Source organism: Kogia breviceps, chromosome 5 (assembly GCF_026419965.1).
Source record: "Kogia breviceps isolate mKogBre1 chromosome 5, mKogBre1 haplotype 1, whole genome shotgun sequence".
NCBI lineage: Eukaryota > Metazoa > Chordata > Mammalia > Artiodactyla > Physeteridae > Kogia > Kogia breviceps.
This window is the reverse complement of record NC_081314.1, coordinates 110,624,125-110,636,204: the sequence shown is the minus strand read 5'-3', so window position 1 is coordinate 110,636,204 and position 12,080 is coordinate 110,624,125. Positions and strand designations below refer to the sequence as shown.

The window sequence follows — 12,080 nt, the reverse complement described above, 5'->3', positions numbered from 1 at the left end:
AGTATGGAATTTCTTGTGGAGGTGGTGGGAATGTTCTATACTTAGACAGTGGAGATGGTTGTAGAACATTGTCAACATACTAAAATGCACTGAATTGTATGTTTTAAAATGCTGAAGTGTATGATATGTGAAATATTGTTCAATAATAAATTTTTTAAAGCTAAAATGAGTGAAGGTCTGATCACTTTCCCTTATGTAGCCAGAATTTATAGTGTACCTACTATGTGCAGGGCACATCTGTAAATGTTTTGCTTCATTAACTCATTTTATCCTTGAAGCAACCCAATGAAACATCTTTTAAAGATAAGAAAGTTGAGGCACCAAGCAGGTTAAAAAATTTGCCCAGAGCCCTGTAGCTAGCAAGAGACAGAGCTGGGCTTATAAAACCAGGCAATCTAGCTTCAAAGCTCACATTGCACACTAATTACTAGCAGTAATGGCCATTAAAAGTTGGGGTATATACTTCTAGGCACACACATGCATATGTATGTGTGTCGATAGATAACAAGTATTTGCATGGGACTATACATACTAGAGGTCAGCAAACTATAGCCCATAGACCAAATCAGGCCCACCATCTGTTTATACATAATCCATGAGCTAAGAATGGAAGAATGGATTTTATATTTTTAAATGGTTGAGAAAGAAGGAATGAAAAAAGAAGAGTATCATTTTATGACACACAAAAAGCATATAAAATTCAAATTTTAGTATCAATAGAAATTTTATTGGGACACCACCAGCTCATTTATTTTTTTGTCTGTGATGGGCTTCAACAGTACAAAAGCAGAGTTGAGAGGTGGCAACAGACAGTGTGACCCCCACAAAGCATTAAATATTCCTATCAGGCCATTTACAGAAAAATTTTGCTGACCCTTGGATTATACCATACAAGGTACTCTAAAACTTTCTTAGGTCACTAAACATTATATCATGTTCAACCTCCCAGACTTCTTAATTTCATTAAATGGATGCAAAATTAAAATGCACCTAAAATTATTAAACCTTCCCCTATCGACGAAAAGGTCATATTCTTTACCAAATTCCTCTCCAAATGGTTGGATTAATTTATTTACCTCCTAATGTAAAAATGACTTACATTTTGGTGGCCTAAGTACCCGGTCTTTGGGAAGTTTTGTGCCTGTCTCACCCGAATGCAGGTTCTTTTCACAGTTGCACAATAGTCACCTAACAAAGATGTTGAGTTCTGAGCTGTTTGGGGCTATACGGTCAGGTCAGCTTTGCACAGATTACATAGAGGGACTCATCTCTCATTCTTCTCAACAATCTTACCTTCCCTGCTTGGGTCTATTATACAGAAACTTCTTTTACAAGTAGTTAGAAAAGTGGAAGAGTAGCTACCGCTCTTTTGTTGTCCCTCTGTAGTGGATACTGTGGTGGGCTGTCAGGTCCCTCACTATTCTGTGTTGAGATATTCATTCTCCTGCTGTTGGCAGCTCATGACCTTCAGTTGTTTTGCTTTGGGAATTGCTTTCAGCTGAACAAGGCTACCTTGCCTAATGTCATGACCTTTTTTCCAGGGGCAAATCCATCCAGTAACTGATCAGTGTGGGAATATAAAAGCCCATCCACCTTGACTTAAGGCAAGACAATTATAACAGGCCATCCCAGATCTAGAGCTCCCTGTAGAATCCACTGAGTTTCAGTTGAACTTATTTATTGTGAAACTTCTCCTGTTAAATTCTTCTCCCACTGCACAAAGATGTTGCCCTGAGAACATTACTGCATGAATTTCCTACAACCAACACTGCATCAGAGAGTCTGTTTCTTGGGGAAATTGACCTAAAACACTCCTAACTCTTCCTAAAGGGAGAGAGATGTGATATTTGATATGATGCCTGAGAATAGGAGAGGAAAATGAGTCCCTGTGGCTTAGCCCCTTCAACTCTCTCTTTTTGGAGCCATCCCCATGCAGGGAGGTACATGCTCCTTCTGCTACCTTTGTAAGGTAAGTCATGCCTCAGACTATGCTTTTCTGAGGCAAATCTGACCAACCATCATCTCTTTTCACAGTAACGAGGCTCTAAACTGTGTGACAAGGAAGATGTCTAGGGAATCTTCTCTGAAGACTAGATTTTCCCTAGGATTGGATCTCCCAAAATCTAAATTTAGCTGAGGATTCCAGGAAGTTCAATTATGGTAGTAAGCCTAATCTAAGATCTCCAATTTGGCCTGATCAATAATTATGCTAATGATTTGATCTTTATCTGCTTGATTCCTTTGTCTTTGTTTGTTCAGTTGTGTTAAAACTATGGGACAGGAAAGAATCATGACAACCCACACTGACAAAGAGGAGGGCTACACACGTCCAAAAGGTAAACCTTCATTCCTCAATATGAACCATTTACAGTCTAATTTAACAGTTTTAATGAATAGTCTCTTTTACCTATATAAACAGGGAGATGCTACCCCAGCAACTCTTTAGATCGGGGCAGGTCTTAGTTCAAATCCACCTTGAGCATTTGTGATTTAGGAAGCAGTTTTCAAATAGGAAAACTGAGCTGTGTCCTTATCAGTAACTGAATCAGAGAAGATCCATCTTAGATTTGGTTTAAGGATTAAAAGCAAAAGTATATATAAAGTATCTCTGGCAATAACTTATATAGTGGGTATTCAATACATATTAATTCATAGCTCAGTAAGTATTAAGAACCATTATATAATATACCCATATGGGTGCTCTCTAGATTCTTCAGAGAGAACAAAAATCCCCTCTTCTACTTCCAAAAGGTAGGAAGTGACTTTTCATTCTGAAGAGATTGTTTCAAGCCAAAATTCTGGACAATGAGTCAGGGAATCAGGGTCACACCAAAATTAACAAGTGCAAAAGTAGGTAATAAGTGACAGAGAGAAACAGGGAGCAAAGGCAATCACATCCACCTTCCCCTTTATGTTATAAAATGCAAAGGTTGGATGCTACAGACTGAATGTTTGTGTCCCCGCAAAGTTCATGTTAGATCCTAAACCCCAATATGACGGTATTAAGAGGTGAGGCCTTTGGGAGGCAATTAAGCCATGGGGTGGAGCTCTCGTGAATGGGATTAGTGCCCTCATAAATGAGATCCCATAGAAGTGTCTTGTCCCTTCTACCAAGTGAGGACACACTGAAAAGACAGTATCTATGAAACAGGAAGCGGGCCCACACCAGACATTGAATGTTTTGGCACCTTGGTCTTGGATTTCCCAGGCTCCAGAAATGTGAGAATTAAATGTGTGTTGTTTAGCCCACCCAGTTTATGGTATCCTGTTGGAGCAGCCCAAACTAAGAAAGAAGAGAATGTTCCATTTGCCTGCTAAGAGCATTGTTAACTCTGGCCACGCAGGTACCCGGAAAGTGAGAGCCTGCAGAGACTGGCTGCCAATGATGGCAGCTACCAAACTGGGGCTCTCATTAGATTTGGCCCCAGGCATCAAACACCTCAAGAGTTGCCTTCATACTGTTAGTGTGTGGCAAAGGAAGGAGGGAAGCCTGTGGTGGCTAGCCCTGTCATATTCTCTTCTCATAGAGAGGGAGAACCAAGTGCCCTGAGAGTTAAGAAAACCAGCTTAAACCCAGAGGCTAAGTAGGAAGCTGAAATGGGTAAGGTTAGGCAATGACCAACATTGGAAACCTCAGTAAAGAACAAGTTAACCAAGATAAGAATGTTTCACTTATGTCAGGGTGAACTCAACTTGATGCTCAGCATTTATTACTCTGGGGATTTCTCTGCTGTGACCAGCATTCAGATTAAAGATCTTGCACACTAAGAATAAAACTAAGAAAAACTATGAAAAGAGTGAGTTTTCTCATCACAAGGAAAAAATAAAGAACTAAAATTTATAAAAAAGAAAAGAGTGAGTTTCCTTAAACTTCTGGAAAGAAAATTCTAATTTGTCACAAAGTGTTCCGGGAAGAGAACCTGGGATTGCAGGTGGAGGTGGCTGCCTTTGGAACGTAGATTCTGGGGATATAATCACTGACCTGATTTGTCTTCTTAGCCTGTGATGCTTGTGATTTTGTGAACTCAGAGCTATTAACACTATTAATATGAGTAATCTGGTCCAAAAATCAAGCTCAAACATTTAACACCATGACCTTCGGAACTAGTGAATTCCAGAGAGGAGCTGAATGCTCTGTGAAGAAATATTTCCCTTACCAATTTTTTTCTAAATCTGTTAACATGGACTTTAGAGTAATCTCAAGTCTGATGCTTTAAAACAAGAGAGAGCGAGGGAGAGAAAGAGAAAGGAAGGAGAATAAGGAGGATGAGGAGGAGAAGAGAAAGCAAGGAAGGAAGGAAAGAAGGAAGAAAGGGAGGGAGGGAGGGAGGAGGAAACTAACAAAAGGCAAATGAAGGGAAAGGAAGGGCAGGGGAAGAAAGGGAAGAGAAATCCATTCCTTTAAATTACGTTCCATAATTCTTTTTAAAGACCATGATTATATTACATGGATTATATTCCAGAAAGCAGTTTGGTTTATAAATAATAAATAAGACCTGCCAAAAAAGGGAGAAGGAAAAATTACTGAAACATACTATTTCTGAATTCTGTTAGGCATTACACATCACTGTAGAGAGTACAGAGACATGGGAGATTTAAAGAATGTGTTTAAATCTTTGTAAATATAAAGTGCCAGAGATTCCAGTTCAAAGAAACAGATTACTAGTTTAAGAAATGGGAGAAAAGTTCTGAGACCTCTCTCACGCAGTCATACCAGTTTCTGCAGGAATGCAGGAATTCTTGAAAAATGGTTAGTTCTATAAACATATGGGCAAAGCTGAACTTTCCACGGAAGAGAAAAAGTTTTCCAGGTATTTAAAACATCCTCCATTTTTCTGTATTTATTTCATTAATTTTTCTTCTTTTATGGAAAGGAGGAAATCACTGGGCTCACCTGTATCAAACCCCACACTTGGCACTAAGTCCACGGTTCCGTGAAAGGCTCCGGCCCACGCTGAGGTAGCAGTGGTGACTGTAGTCGGATCTGTTTTTGTGATGTCACACGGGGGAGCGGGAATCCTGGCCGCGCGCACAGACGGCATCAGCAGGGGGCCATAGGATGGATCCAGGGCAGAGCCAGCAGAAGGGTGGTGGTGATGGTGGTGGTGGTGGTGGTGGTGGCGGTGGTGCATGTGGGGGTGGTGATGCCGCATGTACATGTCATGCATGTGGCTGTAGGATGGGCTCACCTGAGATGCCAAAGGGTAGTGCCAGGACTCGGACACAGGAGGGGGAGGGGCGGGGCCAGTCTGATGCAGCCCATGTCCTGACCAGGGGCTGGGGTCAGCGGCAGTAAAGGTGCCAGGGGGTGCAGTGACCTGGAAGTCAGGATGAACTCCCCCAAAACAGGGTGCAGATGGGGGCTGGTAAGAGCTGGTCCAAAAGGAAGTCGGGAAACTACTCCGCTGGCTTGAGAGAGCTGAGCTGTCTGAGAAGACAGAAAAATACATTATTTACATAAGATTCAGGTCTGGGATAGACTTGCCTCTACTTGTCCAATATTTTACAAGCAGGCTAATTAGTATACACTCTTTTTCTCCCCATACAGAGGTGAATAGATACAGGTAAGCCTCTGAGTTGCCATGCCAAGTCAGTACTCAAGGGTCCAGGTGCTGAACGAGTCCCCTGCTTTGTTTGCTTAGCTTAGGCTGTCACAGTCTAGGCTGAGGTCTGCAAGTCTGGGACTGGAAAGCTTCATTTCCTCCTGCGTGTCTTGCTGCCATCAAGTCTGAGCAGAGGTCACAGGTATATAAGTCTCAGGTAAGAAAAGCTTATGCCATAGACGTGATTCAGGTAGGTTGGAAACGATGATGTTTACCAATTTCTTTTAAAGGAAAATACAGTTTTCACCCAAAGTAACCATTTTAATGCTGAAAGTAACAGATGGAAGTAAGATCACAATGATGCTTGCCAACACCCATTTTCCATCAAGAAGAGTATGTTCCAAGCTTATTTTTTCTGTACAGGTCTGGGAGTTTCTAAACTGAAAATAATAATAGTTAACATTTAATGTCAGTGACCAAATGCCCAATACTTGGCCAGGAGCTTTGCATGGATTTGATCTCACTGGATCCTCACTCCAACCCTATGAGGTAGTTACTGTTATTGTCCCCATTTTAGAGATGTGGAAATTGAGGCAGGGAAGAAGCTCAAGAGTCACAGCTGGCAAGTGGGAGACTGGGCTTTGAAGACATGTAGCCCGCCTGGATGGCTGGCTCTCATCACACCTGTGCCACAGGACAGCACACTTGTAACTATAACCTGAACATCTAGAATTTAGTGAAGATTCTGTGGAAATCATGAGTGGAGGAGATTCAACTGGGGTAAGGGATTTGAGGAGATGTTTAGGGAAGGGGAAATGATGTCAGAGAATAGCACTTGGAGATAAATAAGCAAGAGGGAGAACCGTCCCCGACTTTGCTTCAATTCAATTTCTCCACTCAAGGGTCTTGACATATTTATATAGATGACCTACTATGTGTGAAACATGGGGCGACTAGGGATGACCGGACAGATATCACCTTTAATCACAATCTGGCAGGGGACAGATAAGTAAATAGACATGAGCAATGTAATTTGGTTTGTGCTCTCATAAGGGGAAATACAGGGAGAGGGCACTAAAGCTGTCTAAGAAAGTAATAGCTAAATAGAAAGGGTCAGGAGGCGCTAGCCTTATGAAGAGGTAGGGAAGAGTGTTTTAGGCCAGGGGTCTCCAACCCCCGGGCCACGGACCGGTGGTGGTCCGTGGCTTGTTCGGAACCAGGCCACACAGCAGGAGGTGAGCAGCGGAAGAGTGAATGAAGCTTCCTCTGTATTTACAGCTGCTGCCTATCACTCGCATTACCACCTGAGCTCCGCCCCCTGTCAGCATTATGGTGAGTTGTATAATTATTTCATTATATTACAATGTAATAATAATAGAGATAAAGGGCACAATATGTGTAATGCACTTGAATCATCCTGAAACCCTCCCCCCTACCCACCTCCTCTGCAGAAAAATTGTCTTCCATGAAACAGGTCCCAGGTGCCATAAAGGTTGGGGACTGCTGTTTTAAGCTAATGAAAAAGTATGTGAAAAAAAGACCAAAAAATTACACATACACACACAAATAGCTTTTGAGGGACAAAAAACAGTTCAGTGGGCAGATGGTGGCAAACAGACTATGGTCTAAGAAGGACCCACATGGGTATGTTTTTATAAGCCATGCACTAAGTGTGGGCGCTGTCCTGAGGAGATGCAGGGAGCTTAAAAGGGTTTTAATCTAGGGAGCGTTATAGTCAGAACTGTGTTTAGAAAGCTCGATACCTACAGTGAGAGCCAGGTGCCTCCAGTGCAGGGTAACTAAGCAAGCACTGGCCTGGGAGTCTGGGGGGCTCAGCCAGAAAGCTGACACCCAGCGATTACCCTGTCTCATTGTAGGACCCCAAATGATCTGTTGGCCTCTCTGTGGCTCAGTGTCTTCCAATCAAATATGAGGCATTTGAGCTCATTTAATTCCAAATATCTTCTGGCGCCATACTTCTAACCATTCTGCGACATGTCCTATGGAGTATTTGTATCTATGGATAACGATAAGGTTGCTTAGTACATTAGTCATGCAACTCCAGTAAAATAGTATTTTTATACTGGGTTCCACATAAAAGAACCTTGCTAGATCTTTCCGTGGAATGAAAGATATCCTAAGAATTACTGTGAAATAAAAGTATTCAGAAGTCTGACATGTTCACGTTCTCACGTCATAAACTTCCAGGACATAGTTTTCTTGCCTCAGGGAAAGCTTATATAACTTGACTCAACCCCTACATATGTAATTTGATGAACGTAATTACGATTTTCACCGGGTTGTTCAAACATTTCCTTTCTCTACCTTCCCTGAAGGCTGTGGCACTAGCTCTGCAAGCTCTTCCTCTCTCTCCCCATCAGCCCTATAGCAGAGCTATCATCCACCCCATCCATAGACAGATGGCTATTCAGTGTCTCAATTCAAGTTTCCTCCCACCCCCTGCTCAGGATCTCCATGGATCTCAAAACCCTTGAGGAAATCTAAGCGATGATGTTCTTCAAGAGGCAAAGGATGAAAGGACAAACTCTTCTTCAAACCTTCCAATAGTCCTGGCAAACTTTTACTTGAATGGCTTAGTTTTGTCACAATCTATCAGAAAATAGCACTTAAAGTCACTTACTGGCATTGAGGCAAATATGTTCTATTTAAGAATGGTCTTCCTTTGACATATGAAACGTGGCTGCTAATGACAAGAAGGAAAATTGTGTAAGCTGTAGGAAGAAAATTCAATTTGCCTTAAATGATGGCCATTTGTAGAATATTTCTATCATACCCACAGTAGAAAGCTGTTAACGTTTAAAGTTTAAAACTCATACAAAGAGTTTATAGAGGCTCCTTATGTTATACAGTGCAGCTTTGCCACCACCAGTCTGCTCCTTTGTTCTCACAGATCCAATCTTTGGTGGCAAACCCTTCATTCTCCTCATAATTTGTATCTCTTGCAGGGCCAGAATCCCATTATAAAAACAGCTGAACTCAACCCACAGGTGTGTGCCAGAGACAGAGAGTTCTCTTTATTAATATCCCCCATTAAAATGTCAAAAGTACAGAGAGAATATGTCATTTCCCTGGATGCTTTCCTTTTGTTTCTTTCCATTTGTATGTCCACAGACCTAATTTTATTTTACAGATGCTTACGCATTTTGGATATGCGTGCAGAAATATGAATAATGAAAAAATTCCTTACAAAAAATATTATCCTACTTATGACGTATTGTATTGTGATTAGTGAACACATTAGCATTGAAAGTAGAAATCTATTCTAAAAAATGCACCGCATAGAGGCTGAACAAAGCTTTAAAATGCCCCAGGGAAAAATCAAATTAGAAGCAACTTAATATTTTCCCAGTCAGTATGTCTCCCAAGATTAACATAAAGTTTGCAGAGATCTATGAAGCTCTTTTCAGAAATAATGTTGCAGTCTACAAGTAAATGAAACTATATTGAACAGAAAATGTTTATGGACAAGTCTACATTTCAAAACCACTATCTGGTATCTTGATTGTTAAAAAAGAAATTCTTGATACAAAGAAACAGATGATATTCTTTGTTTCATGCCTGGGAATCAGTGTGCTTATTTCATATGTGTGTAAATTTTTTCATTACATGACTCTTTGCTTACAACTATTTAATCACAGCCACATTTTTTGGATGAAAAAGCTTATGAAAAACTGCACATGCTATTTCCATGCAATATTACTTTTTAGCAATTCAGAACTATGCGATATTCACACTCTGTGGTGACTTTGGGCTCAATGATACTGGATATTTGGATGACGTTAACACTGAGTCTAACGTACAAAAAGTCTAAATATACTTTGGTTCAGTTTGCATTTGGGATTAAAGAATATTACACATGCATACACACCCTTATTTCTAAACAACGACAAAAAAAGAAAAAAGAAAAAAAGAAATTGTCCCATACAACCCACCCAAAGCATACCCAGTAATCTCACTGGTATGGTTTTTAGCAGAAATATGTCTTAGAGACAGAAAAGACTTTAACATGGAACATCAGATGGCTCTTTCAATTTCACAGTAGCTGGGACACTTTTTACATTAAACTTCAATGTCTCTGAAAAACAACCTATGGGCAAACATTTTATGCAAGAGAAAATTCAACATATAATTTTAAAAAATAAATATTTTGTTACCTAATTTTGAAAAAAAAATGAAAACTATATTTAAAGGAAAAATGGGACCATAAAATGTTGTAGAACCTCTATCTTCAGTCATCTTAAAAATCTCCAGAAAACATATTCTTAGAATAAATACTGATTGAAAACATCCATGTTAAAAGATAATATTTACCTTTTTATTAACCTCAGTGAAAAAAACTGCTACTCCATTCTCAACCTAGAGGGCTCTCACTCTAATTTTAATTCCCTTCCTCTTGTTCTGCTTCCCATAAAAATAAATCATTGGGTCAGAGGTGAAAATGATACGTGTTCCAGTGTTTTCTGTCACTCAGGCATTAAGCATTACCATTATATCAAAAGACTGCCCTCCAGGTATTTTGTTCTAGAGTTGCTCAAAAATGGGCCTTGTGACTGTAAAGTGAGAGTTTCAAGGGGTGCTGTCAGATGCCCTACTCCTTGGAGGGAGGACCATGAGATAAACCAGGCCTCTATTTCCTCCCACGTGTTTGTTCTAAGCTTCCCAGCAGCGATTACTTCCAGTGCCTCTTAGAGATGCCGCCCAACTCTCTCCATCCCTGTCTCAATCGGCCCGGAGATAGGCCCTCTCTCCCCTTCCTCCTCTTTGCTAAGTTTAATGCTCGTTTTGAGAGGGCTTTCTTACAAGAATGTTGCTCCAAGAAGACAGATGTAGATCAGTCATGCAGAAAACATTTACTTTTCAACTACAAGAAAAAGTATATCAAGTTTACCACTCAGCATAGTTTTTAAGCCAGTGACATATTTGTCTATGTCTTGACTTAACTACTCACTTTCCCTACACACATACACACACACACACACACACACACACACTTTCTGTAATAACACTTAAGCACTGAGGTCAGTGAATAGACATATTTGAAGCCGATGCTTCTGTTGGATGGGGTAAGGAGACAGTCAGATTCATTAAGTTTTCTTAACTGAGTAGCCCTACTCAATCCATGAGGAGATATAAGGGGAGAAGAGGTAGTCATTGTGATGTCATGTCAAATAAACTACAAATATTTACTGTCAACTGTTTGCCTCAAAGCTGCAAAACGTCTAAAGAGGACTTTCCTAACTCCATCAAGATACAGACACAACGTATGACTGCTGCTCCATCATTAGCTGACACTCTTATCATTTGCCTAAAGATTTACTGTGGAAATACATTCTGCAAACAAACACAATTCAGTTTTAAATTCCTTTGAAGTACTGTAGCACTTGTGTAGCACTGTAAAAACCTCATGCCATAAATTAGACTCTTTAATTTAATACATCTGGTCAGCAGCTCCTCCTAAAGTATTATTGCCACGGCCATCAACATTGTCAATAGCCGTGAGTACTTAGTATGTCCAAAACACTGTGTTTTTGCCAGGAATACAAACTCCCAGAAAACAGTGTTTCTGAATAAAGATCCAAGGTTGGTTTTCTATGTGCCAAATGAGCGGCATCTTACTTGAGGAAGAGAGAAAAGGCATCTGACCTTCAGTCAGTGCCTTGCATCAAGCCCTATGCCAAATAATTCATATATATTATCAAAATATCTTTACAACAACCCTAGGAGATGGGTATTAATCAACAAATATTATAGTTGAAGTTAATCTCAGAGAGACTTTGAAAAATAATCGAAGGTAACATTGCAACCAGGCAGTAATAAGGTCCAAACTTGAACCCAAAACAAACATAATCCAACCAAAGACCGCATTATGCAAACCTGTGTTGCTTTGGCAATTAATACAATATTTCCAGGGACTCTCTTAACTAGACATGGTAATCTCAGTTTATTATACTTCTCTTTAACATATTCAATAGTTGCTAAATCCTTAATTACATTTTGTGGATTTCATATGAATCTTATCCAACTTATGTATACTTAACTAAAAACACTAATTCACAACTAGAAACAACTATGGCAAAGTTTTATTCACAAGTAGAAAGTAAATAATACATTTGAAATCATAGAACTTCACAGAAAAAAAGATTTCAACAGCCACTTAATTCAACCCTCTTATCTTATAAAGAAGAAAACTGTACCCAAAGATTGCATACAACTTATTACTAATAAATTCTCCATTAAGGACATTTTTGTTTTCTAATCCTGGGTACACAGTATGAACTTGGTTCATCTAATTTAATCACTTGATCATTCAATTCATATTCCATATTTTTCACATAGAAATGCATTATCCTGAGTATTGGGGAAAATGATGTGAGTTAACTAGATAGGATATATATATTCTCAGTGGAAGAGGAAGAGATGGAAATTGAAGACTATGCTGTGTTTGCCTGGGCTACTCTGATAAACTAACATACAAAGCTCTAAAAATTCTGGTCTCTACTTACACCTCTTCTTTTC

At 39.8% G+C, this 12,080-nt stretch overlaps 1 protein-coding gene across 4 annotated transcripts in view; it reads right to left on the bottom strand.

Moving 5' to 3' along the window:
* VGLL3 (vestigial like family member 3) overlaps positions 1-12,080 on the bottom strand; it is a 48,642-nt gene that overhangs the window by 21,369 nt on the left and 15,193 nt on the right. For 3 of the 4 annotated variants that reach the window (XM_059064015.2, XM_059064014.2, XM_067034882.1), the window contains exon 3: positions 4,895-5,428. In XM_059064015.2, coding sequence (XP_058919998.1) covers positions 4,895-5,428 — 534 coding nt within the window. Of the gene's footprint in view, positions 1-4,787; positions 5,429-12,080 lie in introns of those variants that run through there. The other variant, XM_059064013.2, reaches the window with a different exon arrangement.